This window comes from Notolabrus celidotus, chromosome 10 (genome assembly GCF_009762535.1).
Source record: "Notolabrus celidotus isolate fNotCel1 chromosome 10, fNotCel1.pri, whole genome shotgun sequence".
In the NCBI taxonomy this organism is placed as follows: Eukaryota; Metazoa; Chordata; class Actinopteri; order Labriformes; family Labridae; genus Notolabrus; species Notolabrus celidotus.
Genome location: NC_048281.1, coordinates 25,301,042 through 25,328,631, shown reverse-complemented (window position 1 = coordinate 25,328,631; position 27,590 = coordinate 25,301,042). Strand labels below are relative to the sequence as shown.

The 27,590-nt window shown below is 39.6% G+C and overlaps 1 protein-coding gene across 2 annotated transcripts in view; it reads right to left on the bottom strand.

The window, feature by feature from the left end:
* The window catches only part of LOC117820346 (probable phospholipid-transporting ATPase IH), a 52,566-nt gene extending 43,497 nt beyond the window's left edge, over positions 1-9,069 (bottom strand). The window contains exon 1 of one of the 2 annotated variants that reach the window (XM_034694076.1): positions 8,576-9,069. In XM_034694076.1, coding sequence (XP_034549967.1) covers positions 8,576-8,614 — 39 coding nt within the window. In that variant the 5' untranslated portion in view covers positions 8,615-9,069. The remainder of the gene's footprint in view (positions 1-8,575) is intronic. The other variant, XM_034694077.1, reaches the window with a different exon arrangement.
* Positions 9,070-27,590: the final 18,521 nt, after the last annotated feature.

Genomic DNA, 27,590 nt, shown 5'->3' with positions numbered 1-27,590 from the left:
GACTACTTGTGTTAAATGGAGAGTGGACGCAAAAATACACAACGTGATGCAACTTAAAATTAAATAATGTTTGCCTTATCCCCTGTAGTGAAGTAGTAACTTTACATTTAATGAGTTAAATATAAAATAATAATTGCAAAAAATAATGTTTTGTATTAAGCACAATTCAAAAAGTTACTGTAAAAAAGTGATACCAGTAGAGCAGTTGACTGTATACTGGCGTTTCATTGGTTAAAATTTAGCCTAGATATTTTTCACTAAGTATACATGTGCACTATATTATATATATCACTAAATTTCCATTAATTTGATACACAATCGTTTTTATACAGTTCTGAGTTTTCAGTAAATATTTAAAACTTCTGACTGCCAGGTGTTCTCCTAATGTAGCCTTATGACAAAGCTAACGATAATTTTGATATAGAACCAGGGGCGTGAAATTAACACATGCCAAGCGCCAATGGCGGGTAAAAAAAATAGTTTGGCGTGTAAATAAAAACACACACCTGCCAGTGGCCAATGGAAAATTTTGTATTGCAAGTGAGGTTTTGTTTTCATACTTTCGTCCATTTCTGCCGACTATCAGGCTATTTTGACCCTTGCGGTGTGCTGTACTTGTGTTGTGATTTGGTATGTTGGGAACGGCGTGAGTGACGTCAGCTACTGGAGTTCTATTCATTCCCTTTGCTTGAAGAAGCACGGTGGGAAGAGCGTTTCGAGAAAGATGTGGTGACACATTTCCGGTATGAAGCCACCACAAACAAAAACGATAAACAAAGAGGCAGGAGACGATCAAGAAGAGGAACAGACAGCTAAACGGAGTAATGTCACTATACAACGTTTCAAAGAAAACTGGCCAACCTCGGTCCTGGCTGACTTAGTGATGCTTATGTTGGATTTTCATAATAAAAACGTATCTTAATTATTCTAAATCAACTAAGGCATGATTTATTTATTTTTTTGGCTGGTGAAAAATATTTTTGGCCTGTACATTTTTGGAGGTCACTAGCCAATAGCAGATGAGGTAAAAAGTTAATTTTAAGCCCTGTATAGAACTATCTTAGTTCTGAGGCTAAGATATGTAAATCGAACAATAGGCTACATATTTGGCTTGACACTAACAAAACAGTGTTTAAAGAGTTATTTTGACCAGAAATATTTCATAAAAATAATATTAATATCTGTCAAACAAAACACCAGTTTGCTAATATTGACAAGCTAGCTACACAGCGTTTGCTAGGTCGGCCGAGTAAGGTAAACACTCTAAACAGAGGTATAGTGTTTAGACATGAATGGAGACTGGTATTAGCAACTTTAAAATGCACACAAACAACAAAGTAACAACACAGGCAGACCTATATTACACAGAATTGTCAATAAAATGAAACATATATTGCTAGCTGCAGTTAAAACAGTCTATTTTAGCAGTTGTGTCACAGCTTGTGATTCCATATTCCACTTCTTTCTTACATAGTTATTTGCAGGGCTCTCAAGTCTCACGCATTGGGCGTGAGACACGCATTTCAACCCATAATTACTAGGACAACACCAACCAAGTTGCGCCGCTTTTCCTTACCACTGTGGAACAGGAAGGAATCAAGTGGGTTTCCCGTAGAGTTCAGAATGAGCTTGCCACGCACCAGCTAATCAAAAAGAAAGACAGAAATATAGCTACCCAACAGCCAATATGTCTGCACCCCCCCACCCCCCACCCCCCCCTGCCAAAATCTCGAAGTTCAAAACTTGAGAGCCCTGCATTTTCTTTTGACTTTTACTGGGTGGGATATTAATGTAGCTTAAATTTTACAACAAAGTAGTGACACAAAAATATACAAATACATTTATGAACAGCTGGTTCTAATTAGTGAGCTATGAGGGTCAAGCTGATGACCTAGTTTTTACTGAAATCCAAAAGAAAATCATTCTGGTTTAACTTAAGGTAGCAAAACATACAATATTCTTTTGAACAGAAGCTTAATAAATTGGCATAGCTTTGAACCAAGATGAAAGATGCATTGAGACTTTGATAGCTAGAAAGGAAAAATGCAACCTCTTCGACATACACTCCAATCTACTCGTATACCATAAATTACAATAGCGACAAGTCTAAGAGTACATGCGATGCAAAGAAAAAGGACCAGAACACATCATGTCCAGACTGTAGATGAAACCTGGGGTATTTATCATTAATGCAATGCTCTTAAACTGGATATGGCAAGAGATATTAAAAGGCTCTTAAAAATAGGTCAACATTACCCATCCAGCTACTTTCCTGAACATTTACTTGGTGCTTTCATTTGATTCAACAAGACTCCTCAGACTGTATTCTCCATGAACAATCCTTTGTTGAGAGGGAATAAACATCAAAAGCAGCAGGACAGGGTAGATAGCCATTAATATAAGTAGTGGTATTGTGCCTTTCAGGGAAATGAAGCACCATTTACTGTTGTCACACAGGTGCAGGCTAAAAACATAAATCTGGGGGGAAAAGGGACCTTCTGCTTGCAAATACGTCTAAACAGCTGACACTGACGCCAAAAGCCACCAGACACCCCAATGACGCAAACAAGAAAACACCTGCAACAAATAAAGAGGACAAATACTTTGAGCAGATACTTTAATAAAATAGTGTACTCTGTTGTTGCCCCAGCTTTCTCTCCCTCCTGACTCGCTGTGATCCAGCTGTTACATAAGTCTTTAATCCAGCTGTGCTACTTCTGCTCTCTCCTCCCTCTCATCTCTCTTTTTCTCCCGCCACCGTAATCTGAATCCCAAAAAAGAATAAACCCTCTTTCTCATTTTGTCTGCGTTTAAAAACCTGACAACATCCTAATACAGGCTTGAAGCTGTGTCTGAAACCTTTGTGTCCGGAGCACGCTGTGTGGGACTTAATCATTCTTATGAGCTAGCATGCTGTTACATGGCTGTTTCTTCTGATGTAAACACACAGGCCAGCTGGCAAAGCTTTACCAAAACACAAATCCTGTGTAGTTTTGTCACCTACAGCCTCCGTCTCTCCACAAGGACCCCCATCTCTGAGTGAAGGGAGCAGACAGGAATAGACTGCCCTTAACCGTTTGTGGCAGCTAATGTTGCTAAGGGTAATCTAGCAGGTTGCTTTCTGCCCTTTCAACATTGGCCGGGCGACTCAAATAGCTGTAAAGTTGTGAGAAACCACTCTAAAGCCCCTCGGCACTCTGGGACCTGCTGGCACCCTTGTAGATGAAAGGGAGGCCTTACTCTTTTATCTGTTGAGGTTGTGAGGGGTCTCTGCAAGAATGACAGACAGGATTTTGAAGATAGACCTAAGTAGGGTGAGGATAAAGTGAGACCTCAGTAGATAAAGCTCAAAATAAGAGGATGCAGTGGACGATTTGCTGATATAGATTAAAATGTTATCATATGTGTCATAGAAAAGCAAAGCTTTACAAGTTAGAGAACATTTTTAAGCCCCTGTAAAGCATCCTGAATCTTGACTAAGACCCCCACTTACACACGCCAGCCCGTCTGATCCAGATCATGACCTCATGCAGTCCTCACACTTTGCACCACTCTGAGACATCACGCCATTGCTATTATTACGAGACGACAAAAAGGCATCGAAGAGAAAGAAGTGGAGACAGCAGACAGACATAACACACACACAGGATCATATATAATGTATAATAAAACGTCCCATTCTGACACAGTCTGCTGAACACAGAACTGTACACACAGACTCCAAATGTGCTGTATATCTTACTGCATATAGGATCAGCTCCTCTCTTTGCCAACAGAGTGGAAAAGTTAAGAAGAGTTAGATTATTACGCAAAAAAAACATCCCATTTAAACTTCACGCTCTGCAGAGCACCATGACACTTTTTCTTTTACTGCACCGCACAGGCTCAACTCGCCAGCAACTTTTCTTGTGTCAGACAACAAACTCATAAGCAGGACACAATGAACTGCCTTCAAATATGTACCCGAATTTCTGTGCTTTTTATAAAGTGCTCTTCTGTAGAGATCTATTTGTCTGTCAACAGGCTATGAAATGTTCCCACTGGCTTCTTGCACATTGCAATTTCAAAGCAGGATATTTACACACCTCGTCTGCAATGTGTATCGGACGGAGGCTGAGTGAGGGTCGACTTCATTCTGCCTCTGATTTGCCTTCAGAGGTAGTAACAGAGGTTTAATGGGTGGAAGGCAATGTGTATCATGGGAGCCGGTAGAGTTAACCCATGGAATTTGTGTGTAAGTCTGCTGTGTGTTCACCCAACTTTCCTCTCCCGCTTCCGCAACGCAACGTGAAGTCAAACTTTGTCACCAACAAAGCCGCAAGCTAGCTGGTAGTCCTACCATACACCTGTCTCCCTGATGTATCCCATACAATCATCAGCATTTAAAGATCCTATGGATCAGAAATACTCATTGATTATGGATGTAGGCTACAAACAGCCATATATCCGTGATCCAGGTAGACTACAACAGGACTTTAAGATGATAACTGTGTCAGAAGTTAACAGGACAACAAAGTAGAGCTGAATTATTCATATTAAACTAAACCTGCAAAAACGAACCTTAACAATTCTGCAGGATACTCAGTGATGATTAAAGCACAAAAGTAATGGAATACTCTCCAAATGAGCAGACATTCAACCACAGAAAGGCTCTGTGACCTGTTGTTTGTATGTGGTTCTCTCTATGTTGGACCCAGCTGATCCTGCCTGCTTTGAGCCGGCGCAAGCCCTCAGACGGAGCAAAGCCATGTTGCAGCGGTAATGCGGCGCACACGCATCCTGTGGACTTCAAAAAATAAAAAAATATAACGCTGTTGCAGAGTTCAATGTATAAGTACAAAGGAGTAGTGATGGCAGAACTGCGCTGATGTTTTCATTCGCTTTAGTGTGAAAATTTGTCAAATTTGAAGACGGAGATTAAGGAGTGAAAAGATTGATTTCAAATCGTCAACAAAAATCTTGTTCAAACCATAGACTGTATAATGAATATAAGTAGTATCTGTGACGTCACCCTTCCCTTCTGTTTCTGAAGCACTTTGTTGAAGCCTATCATTGACTGGTGCAGTATTGGAAATGTTGAACTCATTCAAACCTCTGTCGAGCTACTGTGAAGTAAAGTGGCAGAGTCGAGGCGGGCTTTGAGCCTCCTTGCTAACAGCTACAGTGTTCCTGCCTGTCAGTCAAGTCAGCTGTGCCTCCAATTATACAAAACTTGTAATCTATATCTTCTAAACCATTGAGTACAGTGTGTGAAGATAAATAAATTAGCCAGTCAGACTAAATCAGTTTTTGTACCAGGCTGTAAACATGTCTATTTTTGCTGTCTTTTTTTGAATTGGTGTGTATGTTGTTCCCAGTACCTCCAGAGCCAGCCTCAAGTGGACACTCAAGGAACAGCAGTTTTTAACACTTCTGTATTTGCTTCATTACTCGTGGCCAGAGGTTGCTCCTTGATTCATACCAAGCAGCAACCTCGGGTCTAAAAATATAAGTCCAATACGGAAGTGCTAAAAACTGCAATTCATCGAGGATCCGCTTGAGGCTGGCTCCAGAAGTACCGGAAACCACATACACACCAATTCAAAAAAGACGATCTTTACAGCAGAAATAAACATGTTTACAGCCTGGTACAAAACACGAGTTTAGTCTGGATAGCTCATTTCTCGATCAGCACACACTGTAGGCCAGGCAAATTTTTTTCTAATGAGGCAATTTCGAAGATATTGAGATTACGAGTCTTCCAATGAGAGGCACAGGTGACTTGATTGACAGGCGGGAACACTGTAGCTGTTGGCTAGGAAGCTCAAAGCCCGCCTCTTTACGTCACAATCGCTTGACAGCAGCAATATGGCTGCTGCCACTGACTGGCCTCAAAACAGCTCTTCAGAAACAGATGTGACGTCACTGATCCTACGCCCATATTTTATACAGTCTATGGTTCAAACACAGAAGCATCTTAAACCATTGCATTCAAACATTGTTTTTAATGTCTTCAATACTGACCTGTTAGTCTCTCTTTGTACGTGTTTAACAGCCCAACTGTTACTGGTCAGCCGATATAATGCCCTGATATGAGCCCATCGCAAATATATTAATTTTGGTGTATGTTTCCCTATGCAAGGCAACACTAAACTTTTTAGCTAACAATATAAGGGAGTGAAAAGGTTTGTGTTGGTTATGAAATGGTGTTACCACATAGTTTATCCAGTGGAACATGCTTTTACCCAGTAGTATGCAATTCTCTCAGCACATGTAGCAGAGCACAACAGCTAAGCAGATTGTGGTTTACACTATAATTGGCTTAAAATGCAAATTTATGTTTTCTGAGAAAACAGCCTTCTGGGTAACTTTCTTTAACTGCAAAATTGGAGTACAATCCACTACTTTAGCATAATTTTTCGCTACCTTCTTGACCCCAGTTTGACGGAGTAACCACCATCAACAACAGTGGAACCATATATCCGGCTTAGTCTTACAACATAACTGCACACTAATTTTCTTCACACAAAAATACATCAAGGGCAAGTCATGACGCTGATAAAAAGGCAACAAGCTATGAAGTGAAAGGCTCATTAACTTCTCCGAGTGGCCTAAATCTAAGTACATTCTTTCATGGCTGGACAGGCTTTACTAATATACACTAACGCACTAATACAGCATTTTCATTAACGCACAGTTCTGACAGTACAGGAGGCGGCAGCAGCATTTACACAGTGACCTTGGCGGGGACTTCACTGCTCTCCGTGTCCAGAGAAAAGGCCTGGGCACCTCACTGATCACATGTTAATCACCTTGCATGATGTAATGTTTGTTCTTCTATGTAGCCTCATTACGGGAGCAGCTGTTCAGAGTATGGCAGGGTTAATGAAGGGTGATACACAAGTAATAGGGGAGCACATATATATCAAACATTCCTCAGATTCCCAATCAATATGTGGATAATTGAATTAATGATTAATCCCTCGTCTGCTTCATGATGTTACAGGGCGAACATGCAGAGGGGAGAAGGGGTGAGGGATGAGGGGGCGTGTTCAGTGACCCTTCCTCGCCGCCTCACTTGTGGATCTGATTTCCCCTGATATTAGCCCTGCTGGAGCATCCGTCAAGCTCACTACACACTGTCACTCGCCTGCTACACACGCAAACACACATAAAACCGCACATTAAAATAGACACAACAGCAAGAGCGCACATGCTTGCTCAAACTGATAGTTATCGCTACAGCACCTGAGCCGGTTTAAGGTCAGGTGAAAGGGTTGCAGACTGTGCGCTGCAGATGTCACAATGCTCCAGAGGTGCCCAGTCTGATGAACATCACTAGACCTGTCAAGACTTGGTTCCCACTAGACACTTTTCCCTCTAATTCAGCCACCCACCGACCAGCTGCTTCCTGCTCTGGCTGATAAGCAGAGACTGCTGATGATGGCGTACAGCGGCCTGTACAGAACAGACCCAGCAGTAATACAGTTACAGCTCAACATCTCCTGCTTATTGTTTCCCGCTAACAGACAGATCACTGATTACACATAAAGATAAAACCTTGCATGATTCTGTTTTGAAGTGATGTTATACTCTAGTTAAACCTGAAAAACGTATCACTCTGTCAGGCTGGAAGTGTCAGAGTAGAATTTACAAACCAGCACAGCAGAGCGAGTCCCTGCATGGCCCCTGCAGACCAGATTGGGATTTATTTCCTCTGCAGACCAGGGCAACGGGAGGACAGTTTAGTAAGCATGCTTGTAGCAAACTGCACTTTCTTTTCAGCTCAGCAGTTCTGTTTATCAGCTACCACAACTCACCAAGTGACTTTTTCTCTGAAGTATCAGTCCCAGAAATGAATATCGCTCAAGCAGTACTTCTTAGTTCCAAGTTTAAGCATCAATATTAAATGCTTTTTAGCTAGACAGACAACAATGGAAATAAGTCAAAGGCTTTCAAGTTGAAGAGCTCAGCAACATAACCAAATATCTATGCAGTTACATTTATCAATAAGCCACACAGCTGATAATAAGGCAACAAGTTATTAAGTAAAATGCTATTTTTTTACAGTGAAAACTGCAGAACGTATCACTTCAGAGGGATAGTAGCATCTCTTTAAATATACAAACTTGTGCTGCAGAATAAGTCCCTGCAAGGCCTCTCTGTTCCTTCTTAGGATTTATTTCCACTGCAGACCAGAGCAACTGCAAGCCATGAGGATGGTTTAGTATGCATGCTTGTAGTAACCCACTATAAAAGCAACTAAACTGGGGCAGCCAAGTTCATTCCTATTCCCCACATTCACCAGCCATCACTGCATCTGTAGCTACTGGCACATTCCCCATTCAGTCCCACAAAACAACATTGTAAAGCCCACAGTGGATGGCCTGCCAAAAGCAGCTCGAGTGCAATGTTTATCATTGGAGCAGTGTTTGGTCATCCACGCTCTGAATGCAGTGGTGTGCAATAATCTCCAATACATGTGAATGAAAGAACAAAGTTGATGACAAAATAAGTCAAATGCATGCTATTTTGTTACACTTGCAGGTCACAGGGCTACAGTTGTGACAGTGTTGACAGACGGGGGGGCCCTTACGTATCTGCTGATGATATTTCGGAGCAGGCTGAAATCCATCTTTTCGGCGACTTCACTGTGCAACAGAGACGTGCAGCTCTCCGTGGATCCGCGTTCTCGCTACCTAATGTGGATCTTTCTACCAGAATCCATCGTTCACCTTCTCTCCTCGCTCGCCGCCACCGCCGTGTCTGTGATAGCGAGGAGCAGCGGTGTCTCAGTCGGCTGTTCTGATTTTCATGGCATCCCTGTGAAGAGCCATGCATGCAGCAACCGCGCGAATATAACAACACACGCTCGCGCTGCTGGCTACATTTCAGGGGGAAATTGTCCTCCCGTGCAAACCACTAAACGTCCAGGTGGTGTTTCCGGTTGCCCCTCCGTTGTTACAGTGTATCTTTTTGCAGCAGGAGACGGTCCTTCATGGAGGTTGTCGGTGTCCCGCTCTGTGATAACAGTGCTGGCCCTTGATGTAGCGGTAACGTCCACAGAGCGCTCACCCCGTCAGATGACTACGCTACGCATGCGCACTGAGGCTTTTTCATCTCTGCTGGACTGTCGGTGACTGCACTGAAACTACTATCACCACCTTCACACACACAAGCCTCACTTGTCCCTGAGTTAGGAGGTTAGGAGGCAGAGTTACAATACCCAAAGAACACATGGAAAATGCATAAAGAATAATAAGAATGCAAAAGAAAAGATATTTTTTAAGTGTGATGCATATACTGCGGAAGAGGATTAGGGCCAATGAAGAAAAAAATTAAGGTAAATTTCTTTTTTAAATTATTATTATTATCCTGAAAAAAATCGTCAGGATTCTGAGATTAAAGTCAGAATTCTGTCTATTTAAGTCTGAACTAAAATGCGTCAGTGGAAACTGATTTTTTAAAGAATCGCACCTTGTGAATATCCAAAATCATCACTAATATGCAACATTTCTAATGGCTTTCATTTTGAAATTTCATATCAGGTGTAGCTGTAATTGGCACTGTCAAATTTTGAGGTTTTCTCCTTTCAGTCTGAATCAAAACATATCAGTGGAAACTGAGATTTATTATAATGCCAAATATATAATTACCAGTCACATTTTCATATTTCAGACGGCTTTTATTTTGAAAATCCACTAGAATTCTGACTTAAATCTCAGAATTCTGACTCTTTTTTTTTTAAGAATTCTGCCTTTTTTTTTTAAGAATTCTGACTTAAATCTCAGAATTCTGACTTTAATCTCATAATAATAATAATAATAAGAATAATAAGAATAATAATAAGAATAATAAGAAAGAAATTTGACCTTAATTTATTTTTTATTTTTTAGTGGCCCTAACCTCTTCCCCAATATACATTGATTGGGAAATGAAAAAGCATTCAAATAAAAAAAATTGGGTCCACGCAAGTCATTTATGAACCCCCTGTACTCTACTAGCAATATAGTACCAAGGATTTATACTTCTGTGTTTCATACATTTTAATGCTGTAGCTGACTGGCAATTGAATTACTGCTTATGCCTGATTTTCTCTTAAAAATACAATATGAGCATATTTGTGTTTGCAGGTTATATACTTACTGAAATAAAAGTTAAATTTTCTCTTTAAGTAATGAAGCATATGATTCAAATTTGCTCAAATAAGATACAAAGACTTCCATACTGTATTTTAGTACAGTGCATCAGTATTTTAGTGATTTACTGTGCCAAATATTTTGAAGGTCTTACTCTTTGATGTAATTATCAAGCTTACTATAGTTACATATACATAAGGCTAAACATAGTTTCTGTAACTGTACACTGTATATACGTTCACTCTGTGTATAATTAGGCTGGGACATTTCACATGCCCCGAATACCAGCCATTTATTTCCACATCAACAACAACAACAATCTGTATACACACTCAGCAGTGAGTCAGCAGTAAATCTGTTGTTAGGTGTTTGGTCCTACTTTATATTGAGGCTTTACTGAACAACCAAGTAACTAACAGCTTATTAATGGTTAATGAATCATTTACTAATGCTTTATGAATCAGTTATTACCAACCAGTGACCCTTCACTAATAATCTCTTTGGCTGTTGTGTAACATTTGTCTGCAATAGTATGTTCTTTTTTATATTTTATACCCCCAGGCCTTTAAGTAATTCGTACAAGGAGTTAAGATCTAGTAAGTACTTTCATAATCAAATCTGTGGATGTAAGTGTTTAAAAGAGGATAACAAAGAGGTTTTGGTAAACCCCTTAGTGGTGAAATGGTGAAATAAGTCATAACAAGTTTTACAGCCTTATAACTAAAAGTTTTGTGCATTCATTGTAAATAAATCAGTAGCTTTATTTATCATAAGTAAATGTTTTACAGACCGTTAACAGAGGTATTTGGTTCCACCTAACATCAGTTATCAAAAAGTGGTGTCTGTTACCTTGCCAAACTGTGTCATACTGTTTAGCACATTAATCAGACTTTTTGTCTATTCATTATCAGAAAAAAATCTGATAGTCATAAATAAAAAATCCTCAAATTAAGCATTTCAGAACTGACAAAAGAAAAGTTCTACAGACAGGGGAAAAAGCTGAAGAGATTAAGCTCATATCATAGTCAAAGCTCACTGTCTACGTTATGTAACCAAGTGCTTTATACTGCAGCAACACAACAACAACACTTCTATTGTTGAGCTTGTCATCTCACAGTCTAGCACAAGCGAATCAAACGAAACCCACCTCCTCTTATGAGCAAAGAGTAAACCTAAATATAGCTGTGTCTAGGTCTACGGGGATGCTGTGGCTGCAGGGTGGCAGGGCGTGATGTCTGCCCCAGACGCTTCATTTGCCGAGTTATGACTTTCAATTAGCACAGACACTATTAATAATGCATAGGGATCCAGCACTTTCAGCTCCGACCTACTAATGCTTGATGTTGCTGTTTACCTCCCTGAAGACCCCCGGGGCACTTAGAGTCTAATGATGAGTCTGCCTCGGTGGACACATTACAGCAGGCTCTTTGTTTACAGGCTGTCAATATCATATGCACGTAATGTCTTATGTCACTGAAATGGGGAGACTGGAGTGCCTCGTACTCCTCTTCTTTGTCACACCTACTTGAGACACAAAAAAATTCAGATAGCTTAACTGTGCAGGTCTTAATGTGTACTTTAATAAGACTCATACTTTTTGGAACAGCACATCTCAAAAACTTTGATGGTCAAATAACTTTATCAACTTGAACATCTGTCTTTGCATGCAAGTATAAAGTGAATATCTTCATACCTTTTTATTCTGAAAATAAACCAACAAGACTGCATGTTTTTCATTATCTGTGTCTAAACTTTCAAAGTCTAAGAAATCTGATCATGATCTAATCACTCAATCAGATGGCTTCTGAATTTTCTTTGTCGGCAGCTACACTTGGTTTCCAATAAACTGGGCCAAAGTCTGCTTACTTTGTGGCCTAAGATGATGTTTCCACTGCTGTTGCTGTGATCATCACGCAGCTGACTGACTATTACTGTTTCATCTGAGAGGAGAAAGTGGGTCATTGTTAATTCGTTCCTTCTGTCTTGTGTGTGGGCGAGTGGCAGAGCTAAATATGGGGCAGTGGGTTACTTTGTCCATCAGTCCTACATGTGTGGACAGAACATGTGATCTCTGTTTATGGGCACAGTGTTCCTAGTTTTTCACTTTAATTAAAAATAATAATATGGTGTCGCTTTACATGCAGAGTTAGCGTCTATTAGAAAACATGCTTTTAACAATAGTCAGTGGAGTAATATGGTTGACATGTTTACAGCCTTCAACAATTTAAATTTGTCTTGTCAGGCTTTTTTACAGAAGACTGCACAAACTTCAACCTATTTTCTAAATGTGGGTGTTTTCCCACAAGCTCTAAAAAGCCCTTAGTGTAAAAAAAATATCATGTGATCTTGACAAGTTCACAACTTAAAGCTCCTGTAAGTAACTTTTGGTTTGTGACAATTTGGCGCCCCCTGTGGATGTACCTCCAATAAGAAGGAAGGGAATAAGAAGTCTTGACACTGATGTTTTAATTAGATTTTGTAGCTATTTAAGATTTAGATAAGAAATCCACACAAGGGCAAACTTTTACTTTGTGTTGATTTTGGCACCCCCTGTGGAGAATGATTTACACCTGATCTTTTTGCTGTTATTTTCCTTTACATGCTGAGGTAATATTTACTAACAAACAAAATTCATCCTGCTGTCATTTAACAGTCAAATGTATCACTCACTGGGGATATTTTTTGTTGAAATTGGAAATCCTGATTCCTTAGCGTGCTGTCAAGTGTCTTGTCTGACACCTACCATCTATGCAGTCTCCGGGCCAGAACCAGCAGACTGAGGGACAGTTTTATCCACCAGGCAGTCAGGATGCTGAACTCTCCCCTCAAAATCAAGGCTGAGGTCTGTCATTCCGAGGACTGAACACGTACACACTCACTTTGATTTTAAATTGCACTATAGCAAAGTTTTTGCACTGTTTTAAACTGTATTTTATTATTTTTATTAGCTTACTTCTTATCTTTTTCTAGCTATTTCCTATGTTAATCTGTTGTTGTCGTTGCTAGGGTCTGAGAGAGAAACGTAATATCAAATCCTCTGTATGTCTGGTGCATACTGCAGTTTTGACAATAAAGAAGACTTTGAACTTTTACCCCCTTGCAGTTGTTTAAGGCAGTAAAAATTAACATAAATAAATTGTCAGTCTTGTTACTGATGGTCTTGTATGGTTGTGTACACCACGAAAAATGGGTTAGGAATAATTCAATATGTTTAACAACAAGTTACAAGCTCCTCACCTTGGCTTAAAGGAAAAAGTAGACAAAAGTAGGTCCTTGATTATTAGTTTAACATGCTGCACCTCTGTCTTGCAGAAATGCCTTGATTTTAAATCTCCAAAGTTTAAATTCAGATCGGGCTCACATGGTGCAGATTTCTTCAATAAAATGACCAGTATGATGCAACATGCTTAGAAAAGAGTATTTGGTTAGCGTATAAGTGTCAGAAAGGCAGCATGTGTACTCTGCTGTGTGCAGTGTTTGTACTGGAAACTTGTGTGCACTTGTAATGCACATAGAGCTGTAGGTAAAGGGTGAGCATGGGACCCTCTACACTTGATACTACAAGATTGTTATGACCACGTCCAAGATTATTACTTCTTTTAATATTGTAGGAAAGAAATTAAAAGTGCACAATCTTGGATCAATAAGCCCCACCTTTATGCCGACATGGTCTGTAGTAGCTGAAATTTCATACTGCTTACTCGTGATGTTATGGCGTTGAACAGGTTTTCAGTAGCATTTTTTTCCACATATACTGTAATCATCACAACTCTTGTTGCAGTGCAAGCCGCTGACTCTGCACTATTGTCAGCACAAACAGTGGATCCTATTATGCTGGAGATGAGAAATCTCACTGTATCAACTCACTGGCTGTGAACAATAAAGGAATAGAGAGCATGGGTTGAGGTTAGCAGAGAACAACATTTCGGGCACGGGATCTAAGGAGTAATCCAGAAGAGGCACAATATGTTGGATGATCATTTGACCTTGTCTGTCTTTGGTGCTCGACTTTAATCATAAACCATAACACCCAACACATTATAATTTGACATTTTCTGAAAGCAGTGCAAATATATAAGCACTTTAACACAACCTGTTATAATTCCAACCAAGTTAGGTGAGTTTTTGATACATTGATGGCTGCTGCTTTACCTCTGCACAAGGTGGCTTGAGTAGAAAGGAAGACCAAGAAAAAGATATGTTTTACTGTTAAAAATGTGAGTAAGTCTGTTATATCTGCTGTGTCCTCATGCCTTCAGCCAATATTTCAAACATTAGAAGAGAAAAATATGATTGGAAAAAAACCCACTTTGCCCGGATGACAAAAATAACCCCTAATTATGAAAAAAAAGGTATAAATTCTGTGATTAAAAGCCAAAATATGACCAATAGGCATACAAATAAGATCAAAACCCCAATTCATTAAATACAATTACAGTAAATGAAAACATACTGAGATAACAGTCAAAACACACATATATAAAAGTCCTAACTATGAGTTATTAAAGCTACTATGAGGCACTTTCTGTTTGTGTCTATTTTGGCGCCCCCTGTGGACAAAGTGATACTGTTATATTTCCTGCCTTTGTCCTGTGCATTTGTAAAGGTACTTTCCAACTGCAGGAACTAGAGACCTTTGAGGAACTCTGCATGCTCGACAGCAGGAACCAGAGTCTAAATTTAGTTCTAGGTTAGTTAACAGTTAATCTCCCCCTGAAAAGACCCTGCTAAGAGGGGTAGTGCTTTCCATAGGTCCAGGAACTTTTGGGGACAGGGCCTATATTGCTGAACGTTTCTGACTGGTAGAGTACCTGCAGTGTTATTTTTTCACCTGCTGTCCACAATTACATTGCACACAACTGGGATTCACTTGGTTTAATAACTCCTTAACATTCGTCTTCTTAATGCACAAGTTGTGTTTTCAAACAAAAACAACAATGACAGTGACATGCATCATACATCACAAGTATTGGTTCTAGCCACAGTAAAAAAAAGTGTCTTCTTCACCATGCTGTATTGCTTGGTCTGACACCTACCCCCCTCACAGCTGTTACATGTATTAAAAACTACAAACTAGAAATGATCAACTGTGTTTTTACTGGTCTTGTTTTCTTTTTTAGGTCATTACAATGTATCACTGTTAACTTCAATCTGTTTCATGACCAGTAAAAAACTCTTCACAGGAGCTTTCAGTCAAAATTATGTGATACAAACTGTAAGAATTAAAACACCGCTCATGGTTGTGTCCCTATAACTCATAATTTGGTCTTGTAATATGAAAGTTATAAACATTATACACAAGAGTAGAGCATCTTTTGGATACCTAAATGCTGATAGTCAAAGTAGATATGATTTGTCTAAATGGAAAGGGTAAATAAATGGTAATGATTCATGTGTGTGAACACATACTTGATGCCACCCCTGCAAAAATCCGTGCCCCACTTTGGCCACCCAGGTCAAAAGAGGGTGGCTTCACCACTGCCTGCTCTAGATGATTGTTTTATAGTAAAAAAAAAAAAGGCTGACTGAAGAAAAACATCCTTTTTGCAGTAAGGTTATTCATATAAGAGGTGAGGATTTCTACATAAGGGTCTGACTTAAAAGAAATAAGGAGTAGATCTACTGATTTAACACAAGTTAATCTCTAGTATTTGGGGGGGGAAGTGCTGTCTTGATGACTGCTTGTGTAACATAAAGTTAAACTAAGCTATTTGGTGCCATCTAGTGGTCATCACACAAACTCACATGAGTTACTTCATAATTCAGCATGCTCATATCTACTCCCTGGCTGTTTTGGTGTGGATTCAGGTCATTTGGCAGCAAATTAATTGCTCTGATTAGTTGTAATTGGACGACTGTTAAAGCACGAGTTTAGTCTGCATTCTGGGGGAACAAATCAACAGGAGGTGACAATTAGGCCCGTAGTGTTTGTCTTCTGTTTATTAATTCATGGAGCTTCAACTGACTGATTTGTTGTTACTTGACTAAATGAGTTGTTGAGTGTGTTTGGTGTGCGAGTGATTGCTTGAGTGATTTAGTTGATGAAGTTGCTTTACAGGTTTACAGGTGTGTGACCTCTCAGCTCATGTCAGGGGTTACAGATTGTGGCTAATGCAGCTTGTTTCACTAAGGTTGTTTAGGCAGGCACAGCACACACTCTGCAGGACGACAGGCAAAGATAATAGGTGTGCTTATGTGTTTCTGGCGGTGCTGGTGTGCGTCACATGCCTCCTCTCTCCGTGCCCAGTCCGGGTGCCAGGAGAGGGGCTTAAACCTGCGTCTGGAGATGGGAGCTGTGGAGATCCCAGGGAGCGGATGCTTGGCACCGTGAAATAGGATTTGGGGAGGACCGAAGCAATGAAGCGAGAGGGAGACGAGCAACTGCCAAGTCCTCTCTGCGGATTTGATGCCCCCCTCCTCACCCCTTAAACATATTCAGCTTGTGCACACACACATGTGCAGAGAGGGGGATTGTAGAGAGAGAGAGAGAGAGAGAGAGAGAGAGAGAGAGAGAGAGAGAGAGGGCGTGACAAGAAAAAGCAAAGAGAGAGGAGTATAATAAGAAGAACAGTGTTTGGAGCGGTAACACAGTGCAGTCAGAGAGACAGTGACCTGAACATGTGTTCCTCACCGTAACAAACTCATACAACTCACTAATCCTGCCAGGGCTTTCACCAGGTGCCTCCTGTCTGCTTAACTATTTGTGTGTGTGTGTGTGTGTGTGTGTGTGTGTGTGTATGTGTGTGTGTGTGTGTGTGTGTGTGTGTGTGTTTGTGCAGGAATACATGGACAATTGTGTGCTTATATGTGTGCTTATGGTTTCGTGCATACACGTCGTAGATCATCCTCTAAGTAACAGACAGACAAGAAACAGAAGGAGGAGAGGGGAAATAAAGGGGCGGGTGTACTCACATGGCTGTCAAAGGAGGTGATTGATTTTACGCCCCCCTGTTATCGAGGCCAGCAGCCACAAGGACCCCTAATACCCCCCTGTCTGACACTGACACACACACACACACACACACACACACACACACACACACAGACACACACACACACACACACACCCAAACAAACACAAACACAAACACAAACACAAACACAAGCACACACACACTATCACCAGTGCAGTACCCAGAAAATAGGCCTATCAAGTATCATCTGTCTCTCCCTCACATGGTCATAACAAACATCTAATCAGCATAGTTGGCTCTGAGGAAGTGGAAGAAAGAGGAAAGCATAGATGGCTCGGTTTGACTGAAGCCAGCAGAGCACAAAACAGGAAAAAATCAGTGACAGACCCGAAAAATGGATAATTGAGGAGCTTAGATCATTTAAAATAAAGCAAGATGGATGTAAGTGAATATTTCAGGGTGTTTTATTCTGACATTAATTGATCAATTTACATCAATTTTGATTTGTATAGCACCAATTCACAACAAAAGTTATCTCATGACTCTCATGAGAGCAGGACTATGTACTCGTTTTAATATTATTTACAAGCATCCAACCCTCATTTAACAATGAGCAGCCACTTTGGAACAGTGGCAAATTTCTGATTTTCTTTGTCTCCTTTAGAGCTCAATGTTTTTTTGGTTTTCTAGATTCTTCAATCTTCACAGCATCAACTTCAGGTCTTACAAGAACTTCTGAACATGTTTCAAACAGGAGCAGAAAGAGGCAGACTGAAGCAGTGGATGTCTGAGCGATCAGTAAACACGCTGCTACAAGATGATTTTCAACAGACATTCAGGAGGGAGTAATAATCACTGTTTTATTACTCTGAGTAATTCATTGTTAGAGACGTTGTGTTGATGTTTCCATCAGAGTCGCAGAAAATATCTGATCAATATTTCTGTCCTCAAAGGAGTCGTTTCTTAAACTTTACTGTTTTCTAAATGAGGTTCTGTTGATCCTTGAAGCTTTTTTGTACATAAATGCACAAAAAAATGTACATAAAATCAACAAGATGGCATAAAAAAAATGACTACACTGCTTCCCGGTCACACTAGCCTAAAAATACAGAGGCTTATAAAAGTTTGTTACATGTTTTCTTGACCGCCACCACTGAAGTTGTTCCCTCATTCCCAAGTTAATTTTCTTAAGTCCACCCCTGCTAATTTACATATCCTGCTTTTGACATGAACGCACATACAAAGCGGAAACACACTCGCTTTAACAGGAAGAAACCTCGAGCAGAACTAGACTCATTAGTGGACGGCCATCTGCTGCAAACCCTGGCTAGGCTTGTGAGATAGAGGGAGAGACTGAAAACTAATCAGATAGATGAATATAGAGAAAGATATTCTGGGAGAAGAAGAGACAGCAACAAAAACACAACATATAGTAAAGACTTATTGCAGTCAAGCCAATAATAATAGAAGAATCATGACAACTGTTACTAGACAACAATACAATCTGGTGTGTGCATACAGATCGAGAGAGGGAGAGAAGAAGACAAAAGCTGTATCAAATCCAACCCCTGCAGTCTAAGCCTATAGCAGCATAACTAGTGGCTAGTCTAAGCCTGATTGCAAGCATTGTCAAAAAGTTTGAAGCCGGTCATCAAATTGAGAGGGAGTCTGCCTCCTAGACTCATACTTATAGATAATTCCAAAGGAGAGGGGCAAGATGATTCAAGCTCTGCCTCCCATACTGCTTTTGGAAACTTGAGGTGCCACGACATGAACTGTTGACACATGTCATGTGGCCTAATGCCACTGAACACATTTCCACAGCTTTGGGTTTGCGTAAGGGACACATAGAAGTCTTATGACCAGGCTGTTGACAATAGAAACAGATAAATTCATCTTTTGGTTGAAACATGGCAGACTGTTGGATTAGATGGCCTGTGTCCCTCATACCTGGGCTTGATAGTAGATACCCTTTTCCTGAAAAATTGTGCTCCTTTACCCAAGTACGGACCTCAGGCTGAAGAACACGCAAATATTGTTCCAAAATGAAGACCTCCCCGACCTGGTCCTTGCTGCGGGTGTCTGGACGCATCCACCTCCTATACAGCCCCTTCAGTCGGTTGTAACTCTCTCGGACAGTCTCCCCTGATGGCAAAATGGTGCTGCGAAACCTCTGCCGATAGGTTTGTATCTAACCATTGAGCGCTTTGAAGGTTTGAAGAAGCGTTTTAAATTCTGTTGTAGATTTTATAGTGACATTTGCTGCTTTTTTTCTAGGCTGCATAAACATTACACATAAGTGACAGCGTGGACAAAGGAGACACCAGACAGAGTGATGAAGCAGCAGAGGAACTTATAGCGAGTTGAAAATGTGTGAGTATGTTGATACTATTTCCCTGTAACACATGCAATGAAAGTACTGTCACCTGTTTACTGAGATACAGGCAGAAAGAAGAGTATATGGAAGATATGGATAGATGGAGCTTTGGAGCTGTGGGAGGAGGTTACACTACCGTAGTCTAAAACTGCAGCCAATCACACTTCAGCCGGTAGCCAGGTTGTGAAACTCTGGCGCCAATATGTGGAACCAGATGCTGAAAGTTAACAGCATGCCAAACCGGATTTAAAGGCATCTTGGGTCGTAGTGTAAATTAATAGTAAAAGGCACATAGCTTGTGGATTTAGGGTGGCTCTAGCTGAAACCCTTACGCTGCACAAACACACAAACCATTCACAGAGTAAGCTCAAGTTTAGTCCAACCAATCATCCCAACCACCAGTGCAGAATTGCTAATATGGGCAGTGGCGGAGCCAGACAGTTTTGACCTGGGTGGCCTAACCGGGGCACTGACTCTTAAGGGGTGACTAGGCGTGGAAAACATTAGGGGCTTACCTCCAATAATTACATCTATTTTAACTTCTTTTTATACAATAATTTTAAAATTGTTACATTTTTGTAGATTTCTAAAGTTAACATTAAAAATGTAACTTCACAGATTATCAACATTTAAATCTGCTGAACTGAACTCTTTAAGGACTCAAAATGAAGATGATTGTCCAAAGACAAAGCATCAACCAAAATAATATTCAAATCCACAGAAACTACTGTCTCTGCAGTACACAATATCTGATTTCAATATAAGTACTGCCTCTGACATGGCAAATAGCCAATCATGTTTAAGCATTTCAGGGTGGCCAATTAGTTTTCACTGAATATGGCAGTGATGTTATCTCTTACCTGGGTCTATTCAGTACACATGACTACAGGAGACCTTTTAAAATTAGAAATGAGGGAATTTATTAGCCTGATAACAGACAACAATCCAGTCTAGAGTTTGTTTGGACTGTGTATTCAATGTTCCGGGGTGATTGGGTGTTATGATTTCTTTACGATATGATGGGGTCTGATCATTACGAACTTTGTAGATGACATCTGTCTTCTTTCTAAATCTCACACTGAGTAGAAGGAAGGGAATAGCAAGTCACTGTAGAAGTATTGAAGTATAGTGACAACACATTTCTGGGCGAAACAGTGGAACACTTTCTCTCCCTCTCCCTCCTTTTCTTGCCTCTCATTCCCTGCCCTCTCCAACCCCCTCTTTAATGATTGCCTCCCTTTTTTTTTTCTCAATTTTCCACAAAGGACTTGTGCAATTTTGCCATTACTCATATTATTGCCGCTGGTCACAAACCGAGTCTTGGCTCCATTCCTCAGGGGTAATTGCAAACTGCAGGTGTGAGAGGGCACATTAGCATACACAAGCCTTGCACAGCACACTGCTTCAGCCCTAATGGCAGCATGAAAAATACATCTATCACGCTAATGCCGAAGAGATGGATGTATACTGTAGTTACACCACTGAGACCAGTCATAAAAATGTGATATCCTGTGGTGTTAGTAAGCTTGGGCACTATTTTCCTAAAGTGGCTTTTTGTATGTTTGTGTGTGTACCTGAGACACACAAAGACTCTGAGTTTCTGGGACTGTCTGTTACTACAACAATGAGTGCATATGGAGCTTGTGTGTTTGTCTGAGCTCAGAAAACCCCCAAAATCCTGGAATAAAGTTTCTGATCCTTTTGTAATTTCAACCTTTTTGGCATTTATTGGTTTGAATCAGAGCTTGATCCCATAGTTGCACACAGTATACACAGTTATGCACTTGTAGGAGTCCTGATGTGTGTTCATCTGTGCGGATTATGAGTTAAGTTGAACTCAATTTGTGGTTTGAACATTTTCTGGTGACCGTCATTCACGTCGCTGTCACATTTAGATTTTTCCATACGTATTTTTTTCAGGTTTTTGTTTTAAAAATCTTACTTGGACCTAGTTTTGACTGATGCAAATCACAGATACATACCCTCTTAGTGCCTCAGAGGCATTTTTAATTCTGCGATGTCAATATTAAAGTGACAAGTCCACGAAATTGCTCATAGCGAGACTCAGTAAAATCATATGTCAAGCATAAACCCTTCTTACTGATGTGAATGATTTCAAATGTAATTATTTGAGTTTTAGTTCAGATTTTGGGTATTGATATTCTTCATTCAGTTCAGTGACTTCACAGCAGAATAACAAGAAAAATGTCAGGAACCAAAACAAAAGAAGGAAAAAGGAACCATGTCCTTTTAAAACCGGTATTATGAATATACTATTTCATCATTTGCAGCCCCGGACAAGTGAGTTTGATTGTGTTAAAATTAGAAACCTCACACTTGAAAACAACAGGTGGCACCAAAATGGCCAGGGTTGCCATAGTGATGCCATCTGTTGGTCAATATTAATCATTTAAAGATTTTTTTTTTAACAACTGGGAAATACTTGTCGAAGTGAGCTTTCAATTCAAACGTGAATATATGAAAACATCAGGTTACAGACCTCAGATGATTCCCACAGTATTGTTATCAGGTCTGTCTTTGTTGAGGTGCTTCTTACAGATTTAGATGCCAAAAATAAAAATAAAGACCCACCCAGTTAACAGCTGCAGAGTGAATGTTGATGCAGTCGAGCAGTTTAATAAATACTGTATAAAACCATCATCACATGTTAACCCTCCTGTTATGTTGTGGGTCAAATTGACCCATTTTAAAGTTCAAAAATAAAAATAAAAATAAAAATGTTAAAAAGTATTACTTCGCATTTCTAATGTCACAGTGGATGAAAGGCTGATGGTATTCAGAGGTTCCTTCCATCTTAAGTAATATTTGCCTTCCAAGCCAGCTAAATACAGCATAGAAATCTGGGCAGCATGTGACAGAAGAGGAGTCTCATGGTAATTTATCAACTTCACTACATCACAAAAAAAATCAAAATGTCAAATAAAATAAACAAAAAATCTAAGTCATGTAAAACTATTGTATTTATATTTAGGTCTTTTCAATGTACATTAATAAAAGTTTTAACATGAACTTCATATAAACGAGTGAGTTATCCTCATTGAACCATGATCTGTGAGGATTAAAGAACACCACTGCACTAAATATTGATTTAAATGGTTAGTAATAGAGTTAATTATGATATTTAAAAAAATGTTTACTGGGATTTTTTTTTGGTTCTGACACTTTTGCATCATTAAATATGCCCCGGGTCAAGTTGAGCCAGGAAATTTTTTGCTGTCCCTAAGAAACGAACATAACAGGAGGGTTAAGTATTTTGGAAAAATTGATATCACTAAGTTTTGATGATCCGAGTTGTCAGATGATTTCTATTGAGGGGAGAGATTAAAAACTTCAAATCTAATCCGACTTTTTCTTCTTTTAATAATGTGTGTTTAAAGTAGATGAGGAATGTGATTATTTATTTTTATCAGCAGTCAGCATGATTACTGACCCAAGAAACAGCACCATCATGTAATACTAAGGAGCTATAAAGTATTGTGTGTGTTAAACAGCCTCTTCCAAAATCTCCTCAGCTATATCTGCTAGGGGGATTTATCCCTCATGCCACCAGGTGTTACCAAAGCAGAATCTGCTCTGATAGAAACACACTGTTGCAGCTAGGATTATTCTGCATAAATAGAAGAGCCCTCACAAACCAGAGTTTAAAGAATGTGTTATACTCATGGCAGGAACAGCTGCATTTGAGAGCATGATTGCCGGAGTAAATAAATACTAGCCAAATATTGAAAGCCTTTTTCATTTATACTGCTGATGAAACATCCATCAGAGAGCACAGTGTACTAAGGGGATAGGACTTATCTACCTGGGGTTTTTATATACTGTCAGGGAATGTGTGTATATGTGTGTAGATTGAATTACAAATGTATGAAATATTGGAGTGCCAGGATATAGATAATGTATGCCTTTATTGCTGGGCAGCCTTTTCGGTTTAACTTTTTTTCTTTTACTTTATATTGTTTTTTTTTCTTTTATTTTTTCCCCTTTAATTTTTTTTTTGTCTGTTTTTGCTTTTTTACAGGAAGGGTTCTTTCACCCAAAAAATGGTTTCATTGTCTATCCGCAGTAAGTCCTTCATTGTGTGCAGTAGCAGTCAAAAGTTTAGACACACCTTCTCATTCAATGGTTTTTATTTATTTTAATTATTTTCAACATTATAGATTAATACTGAAGACATCACAACAATGAGAGAGCATATATGGAATTATTTAATTAAATAAAAAGTTTTAAACAAACCAGAATATGTTTTTTATTTTAGATTATTTTAAGTAGCCCCGTTTTGCCTTGATGACAGTTTTGCACACTCCTGGTATTCTCTCAGTCTGCTTCATGAAGTGGTCTCCTGGAATGGTTTTGAATTAACATGAGCCTTTTCAAGAGTTCATTTGTGGTATGACTTGCCTTCTTTATGTGTTTGAGACCATCAGTTGTGTTATTCAGAGGTAGGGTTAGCACACAATAGATAGCCCTATTTGACAACTGTTGAAATCCATATTGTGAATAAACCAGATTATTTCATAGTTTTGATGTCTTCAGTATTAATTTACAATGTTGAAAATAATTAAAATAAATAAAAATCATTGAATGAGAAGGTGTGTCCAAACTTTTGACTAGTACAGTATGTATAATTTATATTGTTTGCTATTCATGTGATAAAATCAATAAAAAACATATAATGAAAAAAGTTAAATTATAATTATTGTGCATTGTCTCTAAAACAAGCCATCTAATGCATACTCTATGGGAGGAGTTTTTCTCTGGGTTCCTGAATCTCTAAAAAAGTCTATGTTATAAATCTATCCTTCTCAAAATCCAACAAGTGTAAGGAATAAAAGAACAGCTGGAATCTAAAAGATTTGAAGTATTGTAATAAATTCAAAATTGCCATAAATGATGGCAGATATACCTGAATATCAAAAGTGCCACTTTGGTTCACTTTGTACCCAGAAATATAGACATTTAAAGCAGAGCAGCCAATCCCAGAGAGGTGAAATAATGACCCATTTGGACCCCCCATAGTGTGTGCATTGGGTGTGTGCCCCTTCAACTTGCTGACATTAGTCCTGTGTTATTTCCATACACATACACACACACACACACACACACACACACACACACACACACTACTACTACTACTACTACTACAGGGTCCATCTTTGTGCCGGCTGCAGTCTGCACCTTTTCTCGTCTATAGAACAGTTTGGAAAAGGTTTGTTAAACAGTGACATCCATTGACTCCCAGACATCCTGCTGCGCTGCTCTCAATGCAGTTAGAGCTCCACTTCACTTCTTCATTGAGGCTGTGGTAACTTCACCGTGACACACACACACACACACACTGCATCAGAGAGCATGCATGTGCACTGTAAATACAAACACAGGTCAGAAAGAAGCGTGTCATTAAAAGAAAAGAATGACTCAAGGTGTGTGAGATCACCACAGATAGGCTGATTCACCTGTTTCATTTTTAGGATGAACATAAATCCAAAACCAAACAAGATCTTCATCATGTCTTTATTATAATGAAGAACAAATGCTAACATGCAATCTGGTTTGATAATCACAAAACATGAATCTAATGTATATATTCTTAATTAACTTATCTTTCCTAGAGAATCTCATTTACAAGTTGTAGAACTGCTTACTGGTTTTCATGCGTCAAGACGTCACATATGTAAAATAATCTGTAAAAATAAGTGGCTCTGCTAATGCTACAACACTGCTATCTGTCATGCTGTTCTTTCCTTTTCTGCACAAATCGCCATTTTCTGCAGCAAAAACTGTCAAACAGATCATTTATGTGGTTCTAAAAGAAAGATAGCAACTCTCTGCCGTCTGAAAACATTACATTTTTTAAGTATTGGTACAGTTACACAGACATACTTACATACAGACTTACTGAATTTCCCCCCTGGGGGATCAATAAAGTAATATCTTATCTTACATTTGGGTTGTCTAAGTAAGCGGGCACCACTTGTGGCTTCTGTATTTGGTCAGACTGACTTGAATTATGTGTTCAAATGCAGTGACTCTGAGCTGACTGTGCTTTGACTCTTTGACAATTTTAAAGACACAGTGAGTGACCACTTGACTGATAAGAAATGCCACTTTAATCCATTGTGAGACAAGCTGACATCTGCTGTTACACAGAGGTTCTTACTTCTTTTTATATTCAATACAACTTCTTTACATTTCTGAAACAACAAAGACCTTTACTCCAAATTTCAAATTTTAAAAACATGAGATATCATAGAATAAAATAAAAGGAGAGAATCATAACCACATAAATAAATCACAATTGTTTTAATTTAGCAGCTTGTTGTTAGCTATTAGTGTTTGTGAGATGGAACAACACATTGATCAATCATGTCAACAACTTTCAAAAAGCTTCTAGAGCACGGGTTAAGAAGAAATTAATGTCTACTAATAAAGAGAAGTTCTTTTAGAAGTAGGAAATCAGAATATATACATTTTTTATTTCTTTATTTTTACAGTACAGGGGTGTGTAATGATTTATTTTTTTATAAGTTTAAGGTCTAATTTGGCAGAAAATTGGTTACATTATGGCCCCTACAACTGTAATATTTTAGAAAAATCAGGAGCTATTTTTTGTCTTTAACATAAACAGCAGTGTGTCACACTTCATGGCACCTTGAGTCCCCTGAGATGTAGATTTCCCCAAGGCAGCTATCTTGGACCGCTGCTGTATGCCATATTTACAAATGATGATACGTAGGCAGGAATCCCTTTGTATGCAGATGATTGTACAATCTCTGTGCAGAAAATAGCCAGGGTCTTAACTAAATTCATCAGGAATAGTTGATGCTGGATTCTCAGTGGGTTTTGGAAAATAGGTTAAAAGTGAACATCTCAAAAACTAAGACTGTGATGGTCCAAGGAGAGATCAACAGCGTCTGTGCGTATCAGGGCAACAGGTAGCCACTGAGCAGGTTAAAAAGGTCAAACTATTAGGTGTGGTAGTTAATGCTGAACTGGAGTAAACCACTACATTTAACTCAACTAATGAGATCTGCTTTAAAATAGATTAAGTACATACCCCAGGAAGAACAGTTGTTACTACAGGGGATCCTAAACACATAGAGGACTGCAGTTTGAGAATTGAAACTGTCGCCTCTCTCTTGTGTTTTCAAACCACAAACCTTATCACAGCAGGTGTTGTTATGAATGAGAGGCAGCATCAGGTGTCTATTTCTGAGCCAGGCTGTGCGTTGCACCGAGTTTAGAGGTTTCTGGGTAATGTTTGGTTGCCCTGGTTGCAGATATCCTACAAGTGTGCCACCAAATGAGAGAAAAGCACTTCTTAAATGTCAGTTTTTGTAGGCAAGTATTTTTTTTTCGTTAAAATGCATACAAAATATGGTACTACCACCCTGTAGTAGTGTGTGTGTGTGTGTGTGTGTGTGTGTGTGTGTGTGTGCGGATGCATGTACATTTGTGTGTTTTCCTTGCAGGAGGTCAGGACACTCCTGCGCTGACTGACTGTGAAGGATTATTATGGGATTAAGGGTGTCTCAGTTACAACGGCGAGATGATAATCACAGTGGCCGTCCTCTGATCTGTACAGGGATCGGAGCGTCAATCAAACTGGAGAGATGAGAGGGAGTACTGCTGTGAGCGTGAGCACGTGTTGGATGTTTCTCTCCGGCCCCAGCCTTAAACATGTCATTCTTGTGTGTGGACATTGCGTGTAAATCATCTGTCAGGTAGTAGAGACAAAAAAGAAGTGAGTGTTTTTTTTTTCTCTGGGCAGCAGATGAGTGAATTTATGTTTTATGGAAATAAAATATGGTCTCCCCTCCCTCCCTGCCTGCCTCCAGATGGTCCCTGTGGAGAGAGGGTGATTATCTGGCCCATCTGAGCCAGGCAACCTGAGAGTGTTGATGTTGGGTGGGCAGTGCAGTGCCACGCCAAGCCTCCTGTCCCCAGGAGCCTGAATACGATCTCCTCTACCTGCCCCCTGTCTCTCCTGCTCTCCCTCCCTCCCTCCTCCACCGGCTAGACTTACTGCACCCCCCCTCTCCTCCTCCCTCCCGTCTCCGCCCTGGGATAGACTTTCTTCCACCTGACAAGGCTTGGCCTGGATCACTGGAATACCTGGACAGGTAAGTCTACGAGGGAAGGTGTCAAGTGCGTGTATGTGTT